At 36.5% G+C, this 18,019-nt stretch overlaps 1 protein-coding gene across 1 annotated transcript in view; it reads right to left on the bottom strand.

Annotated features, from left to right (window-relative positions):
• The window catches only part of LOC111169479 (centromere protein V-like protein 3), a 100,601-nt gene extending 88,659 nt beyond the window's left edge, over nt 1-11,942 (bottom strand). The window contains 1 exon segment of the mRNA XM_089904928.1: nt 11,846-11,942. Within this exon segment, the coding sequence (XP_089761054.1) occupies nt 11,846-11,942 (97 nt within the window).
• Between the last annotated feature and the right edge of the window lie 6,077 nt (nt 11,943-18,019).

Below are 18,019 nucleotides of genomic sequence, written 5' to 3'. Positions count from 1 at the left end.
AGAGATGATCATACTGAGTAAAGCAAGTCAGAGACAGAAAGACTAATATTATATGATATCACTTATATGTGGAATCAAAAAACTAATGCAAATGAATTTATTTACAAAGCAGAAATAGACACACAGACATAGAAAAAAAACTTAGGGTCACGAAAGGGGAAAGGGAGGAAAGAATAAATTAGGAGTATAGGGTTTACAGATACACACCACTATACATAAAACAGATTTAAAAAAAACGCAAGTATTTACTTTATAGCATGGGGAACTACAATCAATATCTTGTAATAAGTTAAAATGGAAAAGAATCTGAAAAAATATGTATATATATGTATAACTGAATCACTTTGCTGTACATCTGAAACTAACATAATATTGTAAATCAACTATACTTCAATTAAAAAAAGAGAAACAACGTTTACTGCTTGAATTTCAGTTGTAATGATTCCGCCAGTGAGATGGCTGGAAGAAGGACCCCAATCATTGTACTCTTTGAAGAAAGAATTCAGCAAAGAGACCAAGATTGTGAAATAGAGACAACAGTTATTAGAAGCAAAGTACTTATGGAAGAGCACACAGGTGAATTTGGAGTGAGTTGTGTGTAATAGGGTCAGCTTAAGTTGCTCATATGGGGATAGTTTTCTGGGTTGTCTTTGGCCAGTCATCTCATTTGTGCCTATTTTTGGTCTCAGGGCAGCAGGAAACCAGTTGCAGCTGCTCAGCCTGGGGCCTAACTATCTTCTACCTCAGTAAGGCAATAATTTACTGATCACCTGCTGGGCACCAGGTACCATGTTGGAGTCTGATGATGTGGAGATGGATAAGGCTTTCCAAAGCACTTACAATCTATTAGGGTCAGTTATAAAAATATATAATTACCAAAATAGCATGATGTTTGCTCGGACAGGGGTAAGGACAGGTGGGTCTGGAACACAGAGAAAGACCCATACACACTAATAGAAGGAGTGGATAGGATCAGGAAAGACTTTTTGGAGGATTGATTCCTTTATTATTATATAATGTTTTTTTTTTGATCTCTACTAATTTTCTTTGCAATGAAGTCTACATTATGTAATTAATATAGATACTCCTGCTTTTTGTTTTGTTTTATCTTTATGGCCCAAATAGAAATTTAAGCAACCAAACAAAGGACTTGAGGACATGGGGAGGGGGAAGGGTAAGCTGGGACAAAGTGAGAGAGTGGCATGGACATATACATACTACCAAATGTAAAATAGATAGCTAGTGGGAAGCAGCCACATAGCACAGGGAGATCATTTCAGTACTTTGTGACCACCTAGAGGGGTGGGAGAAAGAGGGTGGGAGGGAGATGCAAGAGGGAGGGGATATGGGGATATATGTATATGTATAGCTGATTCACTTTGTTATAAAGCAGAAACTAAAACACCATTTTAAAGCAATTATACTCCAATAAAGATGTTTAAAAAATAGTGTTGGATTATTGTAATTCAAAGTATAAAAACTCCATGAGTCCATACTGATAGAAATAATGACTGAATAAATTAAAAAATGGAGAGAGACAAATCTCTTGTACATTAGAATATGAAATATTTTATGTAAATACTCTGCCCTCAAGGTGGTAGAGCATAAGTCTTCACTCCTTAAGTGTGGACTGCCCATAGTCATTCTTCCCAAAGGGTACAGTATGGAAAGGGGGGGAAGGTAACATTACAGTGGACAGACCTGACAAACACACCTGTTTTATGATTAATGTTTACATGATATGACATTTTCTATCCTTTTTATGTTTAATTTACCTATATCATTGAAATTGAAATGATTTTCATATAAATATTGTAATGTTAGGTTGTGTGTCTTACTGATACAGCAAATATCTACCTTTTAATTGATTCATTTAGTCAATTTACCTTATTGTAACTATTGGTATGCTAGTGTTTATGTCTGGCAATTTATTTTGTTTTATTTTATTTTTTGTTTCCCTTGTATCTCACTCAACTGTTCCACGTTTCTTGCCTTTCTGTGCTTTACTTTGAAAACTACTCCATATTGACTTTTTATAGTGTTTTTTAATGGCTTTATATTTATTTTGAAATCGATTTCAGGATTAATGTTGTCCTCTAAGCCCAGAATGTTAACTATTGCAGAAGGTAGGCTAATTCTATTACATCTTTTATAAACTCAATAATACATGATAAACACTCGTATACTAAACCAGGGATGATGCTGTCATTTTTTCCCTCCCACCCAACACTTTTTATGACCACGTATTAGGTTTCTCCCTCTCCCATATTATGCAACAAGAGATGTCATTTTAAGTGACATGTACATAAAAGCAATGTTATATCCTTGAGGTAAAGTAAAAATTGAAAGGATACAGAAAAATACCTATAATTTTGAGATATTATACAGTCCTTTCAGAACTTTTGAGACATGCATATAAAAATAAGCAACAATAACATTTGGATAAAATGATTTAAAAAGTGGAATTTTATACCTCAATAGAAAATGTACTTGTATCAAACACAAATTTTAAAACTGACCATGTAGAGATCATAAAAGAATTCCGAACAATTTTACAGAACTGATATATAAAAGCTATGTTATTGGATCAGACTGCAATGAAATTTGAAATCAATGATAATACATATGTTAAAAATCCCATGAGTTCTGGGAAATAAAAGAGCACTTCTTTTTCATCTGCCAGTAAACTTGAAAATATAGGTAAAATTGATATTTTTTTACATTTTTATTGGAGTATTATTGCTTTACAATGGTGTGTTAGTTTCTGCTCTATAACAAAGTGAATCAGCCATACATACATATGTTCCCATATCTCTTTCCTCTTGCATATCCCTCCCTCCCACCTGCCCTATCCCACCCCTCTAGGTGGTCACAAAGCACCGAGCTGATCTCCCTGTGCTATGCGGCTGCTTCCCACTAGCTATCTATTTTACGTTTGGTAGTGTATATATGTCCATGCCACTCTCGCACTTTGTCACAGCTTACCCTTCCCCCTCCCCATATCCTCAAGTCCATTCTCTAGTAGGTCTGTGTCTTTATTCCCGTCTTACCTCTAGGTTCTTCATGACATTTTTTCCCCCTAAATTCCATATATATGTGTTAGCATACGGTATTTGTCTTTCTCTTTCTGACTTCACTCTGTATGACAGACTCTAGGTCCATCCACCTCATTACAAATAGCTCAATTTCATTTCTTTTTATGGCTGAGTAATATTCCATTGCATATATGTGCCACATCTTCTTTATCCATTCATCTGATGGATGAACAACTTAGGTTGTTTCCATCTCCTGGCTATTGTAAATAGAGCTGCAATGAACATTTTGGTAATGACCCTTTTTGAATTATCGTTTTTTCAGGGTGTATGTCCAGTAGTGGAATTGCTGGGTCATATGGTAGTTCTATTTTTAGATTTTTAAGGAACCTCCATACTGTTCTCCGTAGTGGCTGTACCAATTCACATTCTCACCAGCAGTGCAAGAGTGTTCCCTTTTCTCCACACCCTCTCCAGCATTTATTGTTTCTAGATTTTTTGATGATGGCCATTCTGACTGGTGTGAGATGATATCTCATTGTAGTTTTGATTTGCATTTCTCTAATGATTAATGATGCTGAGCATTCTTTTCTGTGTTTGTTGGCAGTCTGTATATCTTCTTTGGAGAAATGACTATTTAAAAATGGATAATATTCTTAATTAAAAAATGAACATTCAAAATTGACATGAGAAGTGGAAAACATGACTAGATCATGAAAAATCAGAACAGTGATAAATGTTCTTTTGCAAAAGTCACCTCACTGAAGTAAGTAGTCCTATAGAGTTTTATCAAACATTCAAAATCCACATAATGACATAATATGTCTCCTGATCATTTTTTTCTTTTGAATTTAATTTATTTTTTTTACACAATAGGTTCTGATAAGTTATCCATTTTATACATGTTAGTGTATATATTTCAATACAATCTCCCAATTCATCACTCCACCCCACCACCACCACCATGACTTTCCCTCCTTGGTGTCCATTCGTATGTTCTCTACATCTGTGTCTCAATTTCTGCTCTGCAAACAAGTTCATCTGTACCATTTTTCTAGGTTCCACACATATGCATTAATATACGATATTTGTTTTTCTCTTTCTGGCTTACTTCACTCTGTATAACGGTCTCTAGATCATTCCACATCTCTACAAATGACCCAATTTTGTTCCTTTTTATGGCTGATGAATATTCCACTGTGTATATGTACCACATCTTCTTTATCCATTCGTCTGTAGATGGGAATTTAGGTTGCTTCCATGTCCTGTCTATTGTAAATAGTGCTGCAATGAACTTTGGGGTGCATGTGTCTTTTGGAATTATGGTTTTCTCTGGGCACATGCCCAGTAGTGGTATTGCTGGGTCATATGGTAATTCTATTTTTAGTTCTTTAAGGAACCTCCATGCTGTTCTCCATAGTGGCTGTATCAATTTACATTCCCACCAACAGTGCAAGAGTGTCCCCTTTTCTCCACACCCTCTCCAGCATTTGTTGTTAGTAGGTTTTCTGATGATGCCCATCCTAACTGGTGTGAGGTGATATTGTAGTTTTGATTTGCATTTCTCTAATAATTAGTGATGTTGAGCAGCTTTTCATGTGCTTCTTGGCCATCTGTATGTCTTCTTTGGAGAAATGTCTATTTAGGTCTTCTGCCCATTTTTGGATTGGGTTGTTTTTTTTTTAATAGTAAGCTGCATGAGCTGTTTATATATTTTGGAGATTAATCCTTTGTCCATTGATTCGTTTGCACATATTTTCTCCCATTCTGAGAATTGTCTTTTCACCTTGTTTGTACTTTCCTTTGCTGAGCAAAAGCTTTTAAGTTTCATTAGACCCCATTTGTTTATTTTTGTTTTTAATTCCAATACTCTATGAGGTGGATCAAAAAAGTCCTTACAGTGATTTATGTCAAAGAGTGTTCTTCCTATGTTTTCCTCTAAGAGTTTTATAGTGTCCAGTCCTACATTTAAGTCTCTAATCCATTTTGAGTTTATTTTTGTGTATGGGGTTAGGGAGTGTTCTAATTTCATTCTTTTACATGTAGCTGTCCAGTTTTCCCAGCACCACTTATTGAAGAGGCTGTCTTTTCTCCATTGTATATTCTTGCCTCCTTTGTCATAGACAAGTTGACCATAGGTGCGTAGGTTTAACTCTGGGCTTTCTATCCTCTTCCATTGATCTATATTTCTCTCTTTGTGCAAGTACCATATTGTCTTGGTTACTGTAGCTTTGTAGTATAGTCTGAAGTCAGGGAGTCTGATTCCTCCAGTTCCATTTTCTTCCCTCAAGACCACTTTGGAAATTCTGGGTCTTTTGTGTGTCTATACAAATTTTAAGATTTTTTGTTCTAGTTCTGTAAAAAAATGCCATTGGTAATTTGATAGGGATTCCATTGAATCTGTAGATTACTTTGAGTAGTACAGTCATTTTCACAATATTGATTCTTCCAGTCCAAGAACATGGTATATCTCCCGGTCTGTTTGTGTCATCTATAATTTCTTTCATTAGTGTCTTATAGTTTTCTGAATACACATCTTTTGTCTCCCTAGATAGGTTTATTCTTAGGTTTTTTTGTTTTGTTTTGTTTTGATTTTTGTGGTACATGGGCCTCTCACTGTTGTGGCCTCTCCCGTTGTGGAGCACAGGCTCCGGACGCGCAGGCTCAGTGGCCATGGCTCACGGGCAAGCTGCTCCGTGGCATGTGGGATCTTCCCGGACCGAGGCATGAAACCGTGTCCCCTGAATCGGCAGGCGGACCCTCAACCACTGCGCCACCAGGGAAGCCCTATTCCTAGGTTGTTTATTCTTTTTGTTGCAGTGGTAAATGAGAGTGTTTCGATAATTTCTCTTTCAGATTTTTCATCATTAGTAGGAATGCAAGAGATTTCTGTGCATTCATTTTGTATCCTGCAACTTTACCAAATTCATTGATTAGCTCTAGTAATTTTCTGGTAGCATCTTTAGGATTCTCTATGTATAGTAGCATGTCATCTGCAAACAGTGACAGTTTTACTTCTTCTTTTCCAATTTGGATTCCTTTTATTTCTTATTCTTCTCTGATTGCCGTGTCTATGACTTTCAAAACTATGTTGAATAATAGTGGTGAGAGTGGACATCCTTGTCTTGTTCCTGATCTTAGAGGAAATGCTTTCAGTTTTTCACCATTGAGAATGATTTTTGCTGTGGGTTTCTCGTATATGGCCTTTATTATGTTGAGATAGGTTCCCTGTATGCTCACTTTCTGGAGAGTTTTTATCATAAATGGATGTTGAATTTTGTCAAAAGCTTTTTCTGCATCTATTGAGATAGTTTTCTTCTTCAATTTGTTAACATGGTGTATCACATTGATTGATTTCCGTGTAATGAAGAATCCTTGCATCCCTGGGATTAATCCCACTTGATCATGCTGTATGATCCTTGTAATATGTTGGATTCTGTTTGCTAGTATTTCGTAGATGATTTTTGCATCTATATTCATCAGTGATATAGGTCTGTAATTTTTTTTGTAGTATCTTTGTCTGGCTTTGGTGTCAGGGTGATGGTGACCTCATAAAATTAGTTTGGGTGTGTTCCTTCCTCTGCAGTTTTTTGGAAGAGTTTGAGAAGGATGGGTGTTAGCCCTTCTCTAAGTGTTTGATAGAATTCACCTGTGAAGCCTTCTGGTCCTGGATTTCTGTTTGTTGGAATATTTTTAATCACTATTTCAATTTAATTACTTGTGTTTGGTCTGTTCATATTTTCTATTTCTTTCTGGTTCAGTCTTGGAAGGCTATACCTTTCTAAGAATTTGTCCATTTCTTCCAGGTTGTCCATTTTATTGGCATAGGGTTGCTTGTAGTAGTCTCTTAGGATGCTTTGTATTTCTGTGGTCTCTGTTGTAACTTCTCCTTTTTCATTTCTAATTTTATGGATTTGAGTCCTCTCCCTCTTTTACTTGATGAGTCTGGCTAATGGTTTATCAATTTTGTTTATCTTCTCAAAGAACCAGCTTTTAGTTTTATTGATCTTTGCTATCGTTTCCTTCATTTCTTTTTCATTTATTTCTGATCTGATTTTTATGATTTCTTTCCTTCTGCAAACTTTGGGATTATTTTATTCTTCTTTCTCTAATTGCTTTAGGTGTAAGGTTAGGTTTTTTATTTGAGATGCTTTTTGTTTCTTGAGGTAGGATTGTATTGCTATAAACTTCCCTCTTAGAACTGCTTTTGCTGCATCCCATAGGTTTTGGATCCTCATGTTTTCATTGTCATTTGTCTCTAGGTATTTTTTTATTTCCTCTTTGATTTCTTCAGTGATCTCTTGTTTATTTAATAATGTATTGTTTAGCCTCCAAAGGTGCTTGACTTGATTTCAAATTTCTTAAATTTACTGAGGCTTGATTTGTGACATATGATGTGATCTATCCTGGAGAATGTTCCATGCACACTTGAGAAGAAAGTGTCATCTGCTGTTTTTGGATGGAATGTCTTATAAATATCAATTAAATCTACCTGGTCTATTGTGTAATTTAAAGCTTGTGTTTCCTTATTAATTTTCTGTTTGGATGATCTGTCCATTGGTGTAAGTGAGGTGTTAAAGTCCCCCACTATTATTGTGTTGTTGTTGATTTCCTCTTTTATAGCTGTTAGCAGTTGCCTTATGTATTGAGGTGCTCCTATGTTGGGTGCATATATATTTATAATTGCTACATCTTCTTCTTGGGTTGATCCCTTGATCATTATGTAATGTCCTTCCTTGTCTCTTATAACATTCTTTATTTTAAAGTCTATTTTATCTGATATAAGTATTGCTACTCCAGCTTTCTTTTGATTTCCATTTGTATGGAATAACTTTTTCCATCCACTCACTTTCAGTCTGTATGTGTCCCTAGGTCTGAAGTGGGTCTCTTGTAGACAGCGTATATATGGGTCTTGTTTTTGTATCCATTCAGCCAGTCTGTGTCTTTTGCTTGGAGCTTTTTATCCATTTACATTTAAGGTAGTTATTGATATGTGTGTTCCTATTACCATTTTCTTAATTGTTTTGGGTTTGTTTTTGTAGGTCCTTTTCTTCTGTTGTGTTTCCCACTTAGAGAAGTTCTTTTAGCGTTTGTTTTAGAGCTGGTTTGGTGGTGCTGAATTCTCTTAGCTTTTGCTTTTCTGTAAAGCTTTTGATTTCTCCATCATATCTGAATGACATCCTTGCCAGGTAGAGTAATCTTGGTTGTAGGTTCTTCCCTTTCATCATTTTAAGTAAGTCATGCCACTCCCTTCTGGCTTGTACAGTTTCTGCTGAGAAATCAGGTGTTAACCTTATGGGAGTTCCCTTGTATGTTATGTGTTGTTTTTCTCTTGCTGCTTTCAATAATTTGTCTTTGTCTTTAATTTTTGCCAACTTGATTACTATGTGTCTTGGCATGTTTCTCTTTGGGTTTATCCTGTATGGGACTCTGTGCACTTCCTGTACTTGGCTGGCTATTTCCTTTCCCATGTTAAGGAAGTTTTCGACTATAATCTCTTCAAATATTTTCTTGGGTCCGTTCTCTCTTCTCCTTCTCAGACCCCTATAATGTGAATGTTGGTATGTTTAATGTTGTCCCAGAGGTCTCTTAGGCTCTCTTCATTTCTTTCCATTCTTTCTTCTTTATTCTGTTCTGCAGCAGTGAATTCCACCATTCTGTCTTCTGGTCACTTATCCATTCTTCTGCCTCAGTTATTCTGCTATTGATTCCTTCTAGTGTGTTTTTCATTTCAGTTATTGTGTTATTCATCTCTGTTTGTTTTTCCATTAATTCTTCTAGGTCTTTGTTAAATATTTCCTGCATCTTCTCGACCTTTGCCTCCATTCTTTTGCCTAGGTTCTGGATCATCTTCACTATCATTATTCTAAATTGTTTTTCTGGAAGGTTGCTTATCTCCACTTCATTTAGTTGTTTTTCTGGGGTTTTTATCATGTTCCTTCACCTGGTACATAGCCCTCTGCCTTTTTATCTTGTCTATCTTTCTGTGAATGTGGTTTTTGTTCCACACACTGAAGGATTGTAGTTCTTCTCACTTGTGCTGTCTTCTCTCTCTTTATAGTGTTTTTAAGTGTTTTGATTTGTAAAATTTTCTCATTGATTGCTCTGGGATTTTCAGTATACATATGTGACTTACCAGGGTTCACTGGTATCAAGTTTCATCACTTTGAGTAATGAGACCTCAGTCCCATTTAGGTTCCTTTTCCTTTCCCATTTTTATTTATTTATTTTAAAAAAATTATTTATTTTATTTTATATATTTTTGGCTGTGTTAGGTCTTTGTTGTTGCACATGGGCTTTCTCTAGTTGTTGCCACATGGGACTACTGTTCATTTTGGTGCATGGGCTTCTCATTGCAGTGGCTTCTCTTGTTGTGGAGCATGGGTTCTAGGCACGTGAGCTTCAGTAGTTGTGGCATACGGGCTCAGTAGCTGTGGTGCACGGGCTTAGTTGCTCTGCGGCATGTGGGATCTTCCCAGATGAGGGCTCAAACCCGTGTCCCCTGCATTAGCAAGTGGATTCTTAACCACTGTGCCACCAGAGAAGCCCTTTTCCCCCACTTTTAAACAAAATCATCTAGATTATCTGATGTTTTTATGTTTTTTGTTTTAATCATATAATATGATTTCTACAACTTGTGAGGAAAATGATAGACTATTTTATGTCCCATATATATGCTCTTTCTACACACTTTATTCCTTTTTCATTCTCTCCAAGTCCTCCCTTTGTCATTTTCTTTTGTTTTAAGCACCTACTTTATCTGTTCTTTCAGCATAGATCTTCTAGTGATAAAATCTCTTTAGTTTTCTTTGCTTGAGAATGTCTTGATTTCTCCTAAATTCAAGTGTAGTGTTACTGGATACAAAATTAATAGTTGACAGTGCTTTTTTTGAACACTTAAAAAATGTCATGACACTTCTTACTTGCCCCTATTAATCAGATGAGAAATTTGCTGTCACTAAAATTGGTGTTCCCTTGTAATCAATGCCCCATTTTGGTATCACGGCTTGCATTTTTTTTTGCCTTCAGTTATAAAAGATTGACTATGATGTAGATTTAGTCTAGACTGGTGTAGATTTATTTAGCTTTGTCATATATATGGTTCACTCAATTTCTAGACTCTCATGGTTTATATTTTTTCACTAAATTTTTGACATTTTGAGCCATCATTTCTTATTACACTTTTTCATCTCCACTGTCTTTTTTTCTGGGATTCTGACTATATGGAATTTTGGAACTTTTGTTATTGTCCTAAAATTCCCTGAGGCAGGGTCTGTTCATTTATTTTCCAGTTTATTACCTCCCTCTTGCTCAGATTGGGTAAATTCTATTGATCAATCCTCAAGTACAGTAATGCTAACTTCTATAATCAGCACTTTACTTTTGAGCCCAGCCAGCAATGTTTCAAAATTTGTTGCTGTTCTTTTTTTCAGTTCCATAGTTTCTTTTTGGTTTTTATAACCTCTGTTTACCTCTGAGATTTCCATTTTTCAGCTGTTTCAAGATAATTTGTAATTGTTTATTAAAGCATTTTTATTATGGGTGCTCTAAAATATTTGTCAGGTAATTGCAACATCTGACTTATCTCTTTGTTGGTTCTACTTGATTATATTTCCTCATTCAAGTTGTGATTTTCCTGGTTCTTGCTATCATGAGTTGTTTTCTGTTGTAACCCGGATTCTTTGGCCATTATGATAGGAGTCTTTGGAGCCAACTTAAATATTTTATTTTAGAAGACGGTCACCTAGTTTAGGTTTAGCATGCAGATCCTGGCCTCTTTTTTGAGGCTCTGGTTTCTAAGAAAATATAATTTTCAGAGACTTTGAGGTGCTAGTTGCCTGCTTGTTTTATCTGGTGCTGCTGTGGCCCCAACTGCTCCATGCTGAGAGGCAGAAAAAGCTAAAGTCTACACTTTATTCAGATTTTTAAAATCTTTATCTAATGTCTCTTTTCTGTTCCAGCATCCCATCCAGCCTACCATACTGCATTTAGTTGTCAGGTCACTTTAGGCTCCTCTTGGTTGTGATGGTTTCTCAGACTTCCCTTGTTTTGGATGACCTTGCCAGTTTAGAGGGTTACAGGTAAGATCTTTTGTAGAATATCATTCATCTGGGATTTGTCTGATGTTTTCCTCATGATTAAACTGGTGTTATAAGTTATGGAACAAAACCCACAGAGGTAAAATGCCATTTTCATCAAATCATATAAATACATAATAAAATAATTTTTAAGTGTTGAAGCTGATCCTAATCACCTGGCTGAAATAGTGTTTTTCAGGTTTCTCCAATGTAAAGTGACTCTTATTACCCTTTTTCACACTTTACTCTTTGGAAGGAAGTCATAAAGAAAAAATGGCACTTAACTGGTGGAGTGCTATGCATATTTCCACCAAGGCAGAGCATATATATAAATTATATGGAATTCTTCTGCATGAAATACCTACCTATATTTCCTTATTTATTAACAAATTAACTAATTAATATCATAGAGGATTTTAAAAAAGATTTGGCCTATATGCCAATATTCTGTAATTTCTCTTTCTGTTTGGTTTTTGTTTTTTCCTTAAATCATTCCAGTTTTGGCCATTGAGAGCACTTCCAGTTGGCTCCTAGGTCCCTTTGGTATATTTGGATTTCTTTTTTTTTTAATTTTTAAATTAAAAAATTTGTTTTGTCTTTTTTAAACATCTTTATTACAGTATAATTGCTATACAATGATGTGTCAGTTTCTGCTTTATAACAAAGTGAATCATATACATATGTCCCCATATCTCTTCCCTCTTGCATTGGGTTTCTTTTAGAACAATGCCTTACTTTCAGACTCCTCTTGCACATTTTCATCTTGCATAAGTTCCAGTCTCATCTTCCAAACTTTCAGGTCCCTAGAATCAGCCAGTTCTCCAAGGAACATTGTTTCCTTTCATTAGGAAATGATATTAGAAACCAATATCTATGCAACAGGTGTTGGTGATGCTAGTAGGATAAACTGGCTTCTACTCCCTCTTAGCTGACAAAACAAGGAAATATATGTGTGTATATTAGCTCATGTATATGTACATTTCTATAAATATATCTATATGGAAGCATCAATCTATATATTAATCTGAGTTCATACTGATGTCACCAACCCTAATCTATTATTTCATGGATCATTCTTGCCTCTGCCCCTTTATTATCTGTAATCTCCCAACCAGCAGTAAGATGTCTGCACCTCACCATCCACAATCCATTTACTGATTGTCCAATTTCACTGCACATGCATAAAGGTATCAGTTTTTTTTTTACATCTTTATTGGAGTATAATTGCTTTACAATGGCATGTTAGTGTCAGCTTTATAACAAAGTGAATCAGTTATACATATACATATGTTACCATATATCCTCCCTCTTGCGTCTCCCTCTCTCCCACCCTCCCTATCCCACTGATCCAGGGGGTCAGAGGGCACCGAGCTGATCTCCCTGTGCTATGCGGCTGCTTCCCACCAGCTATCTATTTTACGTTTGGTAGTGTATATATGTCCATGCTACTCTCTCACTTTGTCACAGCTTACACTTCCCCCTCCCCATATGCTCAAGTCCATTCTCTAGTAGGTCTGTGTCTTTATTCCCATCTTACCCCTAGGTTCTTCATGACACTTTTTTCTTAAATTCCATATATATTTGTTAGCACATGGTATTTGTCTTTCTATTTCTGACTTACTTCACTCTGTATGACAGACTCTAGGTCCATCCACCTAACTAAAAATAACTCGATTTCATTTCTTTTTATGGCTGAGTTATATTCCATTGTATATATGTGCCACATCTTCTTTATCCATTCATCCAATGATGGACAATTAGGTTGTTTCCATCTCCTGGCTATTGTAAATAGAGCTGCAATGAATATTTTGGTAGGTGACACTTTTGGAATTATGGTTTTCTCAGGGTATATGTCCAGTAGTGGGATTGCTGGGTCATATGGTAGTTCTATTCTAGTAGTTCTATGGGTCTATGGTAGTTCTATGGTAGTCCTTTCTCCACTGTACATTCCGTCCTCCTTTATCAAAAATAAGGTGAGCATATGTGCGTGGATTTATCTCTGGGCTTTCTATCCTGTTCCATTGATCTATATTTCTGTTTTTGTGCCGGTACCATACCGTCTTGATTACTGTAGCTTTGTAGTACAGTCTGAAGTCAGGGACCCTGCTTTTTCCAGCTCCATTTTTCATTCTCAAGATTGCTTTGGCTATTCGGGGTCTTTTGTGTTTCCATACAAATTGCGAAAATTTTTGTTCTAGTTCTGTGAAAAATGCCAGTGGTAGCTGGATAGGGATTGCATTCACTCTGTAGATTGCTTTAGTTAGTAGAGTCATTTTCACAATGTTGATTCTTCCAATCCAAGAACATGGTATATCTCTCCATCTATTTGTATCATCTTTAATTTCTTCCATCAGTGTCTTATAATTTTCCGCATACAGGTCTTTTGTCTCCTTAGGTAGGCTTATTCCTAGATATTTTATTCTTTGTGTTGCAATGGTAAATGGGAGTGTTTTCTTGATTTCACTTTCAGATTTTTCATCATTAGTGTATAGGAATGCAAACGATTTCTGTGCATTAATTTTGTATCCTGCTACTTTACCAAATTCATTGATTAGCTCTAGTAGTTTTCTGGTAGCATCTTTAGGATTCTGTATGTATAGTATCATGTCATCTGCAAACGCTGACAGCTTTACTCTTCTTTTCCGTTTTGGATTCCTTTTATTTCCTTTTCTTCTCTGATTGCTGTGGCTAAAACTTCCAAAACTATGTTGAATAAGAGTGGTGAGAGTGGGCAACCTTGTCTTGTTCCTGATCTTAGTGGAAATGCTTTCAGTTTTTCACCATTGAGGATGATGTTGGCTGTGGGTTTGTCATATATAGCCTTTATTATGTTGAGGAAAGTTCCCTCTATGCCTACTTTCTGTAGGGTTTTTATCATAAATGGGTGTTGAATTTTGTCAAAAGCTTTCTCTGCATCTATTGAGATGATCATATGGTTTTTCTCCTTCAATTTGTTAATATGGTGTATCACGTTGATTCATTTGCATATGTTGAAGAATCCTGGCATTCCTGGAATAAAACCCACTTGATCATGTTGTATGATCCTTTTAATATGCTGTTGGATTCTGTTTCCTAGTATTCTGTTGAAGATTTCTGAATCTATGTTGATCAGCTATATTGGCCTGTGGTTTTCTTTCTTTGTGACATCTTTGTCTGGTTTTGGTATCAGGGTGATGGTGGCCTCGTGGAATGAGCTTGGGAGTGTTCCTCCCTCTGCTATATTTTTGAAGATTTTGAGGATAGGTGTTAGCTCTTCTCTAAATATTTGATAGAATTCACCTGTGAAGCCATCTGGTCCTGGGCTTTTGTTTGTTGGAAGATTTTTTTATCAGTTTCAATTTCAGTGCTTCTGATTTGTCTGTTCATATTTTCTATTTCTTCCTGATTCAGTCTTGACAGGTTGTGCATTTCAATGAATTTGTCCATTTCTTCCAGGTTGTCCATTTTATTGGCATAGAGTCGCTTGTAGTAATCTCTCATGATCTTTTGTATTTCTGCAGTGTCAGTTGTTACTTCTCCTTTTTCATGTCTAATTCTGTTGATTTGAATCGTCTCCCTTTTTTCCTTGATGAGTCTGGCTAATGTTTTATCAATTTTGTTTATCTTCTCAAAGAACCAGCTTTTAGTTTTATTGATTTTTGCTATCATTTCCTTCATTTCTTTTTCATTTATTTCTGATCTGATCTTTATGATTTCTTTCCTTCTGCTAACTTTGGGGTTTTTTGTTCTTCTTTCTCTAATTAATTTAGGTGCAAGGTTAGCTTGTTTATTCGAGATGTTTCCTGTTTCTTAAGGTAGGATTGCTTTGCTACAAACTTCTCTCAGAACTGCTTTTGCTTCATCCCATAGGTTTTGGGTCGTCTTGTCTCCATTGTCATTTGTTTCTAGGTATTTTTTTTATTTCCTCTTTGTTCTCTTCAGTGATCACTTTGTTATTAAGTAATGTATTGTTTAGCCTCCATGGGTTTGTATTTTGTACAGATCTCTTCCTGTAATTGATATCTAGTCTCATAGCGTTGTGGTCGGAAAAGATACTTGATACAATTTCAATTTTACTAAGGCTTGATTTGTGACCCAAGATATGATCTATCCTGGAGAATGTTCCATGAGCACTTGAGAAAAATGTGTATTCTGTTGTTTTTGGATGGAATGTCCTATAAATATCAATTAAGTCCATCTTGTTTAATGTATAATTTAAAGCTTGTGTTTCCTTACTTATTTTCATTTTGGATGATCTGTCTGTTGGTGAAAGTGGGGTGTTAAAATCCCCTACTATGAATGTGTTACTGTTGATTTTCCCTTTTATGGCTGTTAGTATTTGCCTTATGTATTGAGGTGCTCCTATTTTGGGTGCAGAAATATTTACAATTGTTATATCTTCTTCTTGGGTCAATCCCTTGATCATTATGTAGTGTCCTTCTTTGTCTCTTCTAATAGTCTTTATTTTAAAGTCTATTTTGTCTGATATGAGAATTGCTACTCCAGGCTTCTTTTGGTTTCCATTTTCATGGAATACATTTTCCATCCCCTTACTTTCAGTCTGTATGTGTCTCTAGGTCTGAAGTGGGTCTCTTGTAGACAGCATATATATGGGTCTTGTTTCTGTATCAATTCAGCCAATCTGTGTCTTTTGGTGGGAGCATTTAGTCCATTTACATTTAAGGTAATTATCGATATGTATGTTCCTATTCCCATTTTCTTATTTTGTTTTGGGTTCGTTATTGTTGATCTTTTCCTTCTCTTGTGTTTCTTGCCTAGTGAAGTTCCTTTAGCATTTGTTGTAAAGCTGGTTTGGTGGTGCTGAACTCTCTCAGCTTTTGCTTGTCTGTAAAGGTTTTAATTTCTCCATCAAATCTGAATGAGATCCTTGCTGGGTAGAATAATCTTGGTTGTAGGTTTTTCTCCTTCATCACTGTAAATATGTCCTTCCAGTCCCTTCTGGTTTGCAGAGTATCTGCTGAAATATCAGCTGTTAACCTTATGGTGTTATTGTGTAAGGTGTGTAAGGTGTAACCTTGTGTGTTATTTTTCCTTTGCTGCTTTTAATATGCTTTATTTGTATTTAATTTTTGACAGTTTGATTAATATGTATCTTGGCGTGTTTCTCCTTGGATTTATCCTGTATTGGACTCTCTGTGCTTCCTGGACTTTATTAAATATTAGGGAAGTTTTCAGCTATAATCCCTTCAAATATGTTCTCAGTCCCTTTCTTTTTCTCTTCTTATTCTGGAACCCCTATACTTCGAATGTTGGTGCATTTAACATTATCCCAGAGGTCTCTGAGACTGTCCTCAGTTCTTTTCATTCTTTTTTCTTTATTCTGCTCTGCAGTAGTTATTTCCAATATTTTATCTTCCAGGTCACTTATCCGTTCTCCTGCCTGTTATTCTGCTATTGATCCCATCTAGAGTATTTTTCATTTCATTTATAGTGTTGTTCATCATCGCTTGTTTCCTCTTTAGTTCTTCTAGGTCCTTGTTAAATGTTTCTTTCTTTTTCTCTACTCTATTTCCAGGATTTTGGATCATCTTTACTATTATTATTCTGAATTCTTATTCGGGTAGACTGCCTATTTCCTCTTCATTTGTTAGGTGTGGTGGGTTTTTATCTTGCTCCTTCATCTGCTGTGTGCTTTTCTGTCTTCTCATTTTTCTTATCTTACTGTGTTTGGGATCTCCTTTTTGCAGGCTGCAGGTTCATAGTTCCTGTTGTTTTTGGTGTCTGTCCCCAGTGGCTTAAGTTGTTTCAGTGGGTTGTGGAGGCTTCCTGGTGGAGAGGACTAGCGCCTGTGTTCTGGTGGATGAGGCTGGATCTTGTCTTTCTGGTGGGGAGGTCCACATATGTTGGTGTGTTTTTGGGTGTCTGTGGATTTATTATGATTTTAGGCAGCCTGTCTGCTAATGGGTGGAGTTGTGTTCCTCTCTTGCTAATTGTTTGACATAGGGTGTCCAGCACTGTAGCTTGCTGGTCATTGAATGAAGCTGGGCGTTGGTGTTGAGATGGAGATCTCTGGGAGATTTTAGCTATTTGATATTATGTGGAGCTGGGAGGTCTCTTGTGGACCAGTGTCCTGAAGTTGGCTCTCCCACCTCAGAGTCACAGCACTGACTCCTGGCTGCAGCACCAAGAGCCTTTCATGCACACACCTCAGAATTAAAGGGAGAAAAAGTAGAAAGAAAGGAAGAACGAAAGAAAGAGGATAAAATAAAGTAAAATAAAGATAAAATAAAATAAAGTTATTAAAATAAAAAATAATTATTAATAAAGAAAAAAATTTTAACGAAAAAAACAAACAGAAAACAACAACAAAAGCACAGATGGATAGAACCCTAGAACAAATGGTGAAAGCAAAGCTATACTGACAAAATCTCACACAGAAGCATACAAATACACACTCACCAAAAGAGGAAAAGGGGAAAAATAATAAATCTTGCTCTCAAAGTCCACCTCCTCAATTTGGGATGGTTCGTTGTCTATTCATGTATTCCACAGTTGCAGGGTACATCAAGTTGATTCTGGAGCTTTAATCCGCTGCTTCTGAGGCTGCTGGGAGAGATTTTTCTTTCTCTTCTTTGTTCACATAGCTCCCGAGGCTCAGCTTTGGCTTTGGCCCCGTCTCTGCATGTAGGTCGGTGGAGGGTGTCTGTTCTTTGCTCAGACAGGACAGGGTTAAAGGAGCAGGTGACTCGGGGGCTCTGGCTTACTCAGGCCGGGGGGAAGGAGGGGTGCAGATGTGGGGTGAGCCTGTGGTGACAGAGGCTGGCAGGGCGTTTCACCAGCCTGAGGCATGCCGTGCGTTCTCCCTTGGAAATTTTCCCTGGATCACAGGACCCTGGCGGTGGCCGGCTGCACAGTCTCCCCAGAAGGGATGCACCGATCCTCTGTGCGAGAATCTCTCCGCTTTGCCCT

The sequence above is a fragment of the Delphinapterus leucas genome, chromosome X, assembly GCF_059928025.1.
Source record: "Delphinapterus leucas isolate spDelLeu-1000000601 "Yukka" chromosome X, BTC_Dleu_Yukka2, whole genome shotgun sequence".
Classification (NCBI taxonomy): domain Eukaryota; kingdom Metazoa; phylum Chordata; class Mammalia; order Artiodactyla; family Monodontidae; genus Delphinapterus; species Delphinapterus leucas.
This window is presented reverse-complemented; position numbering and strand designations above follow the sequence as displayed.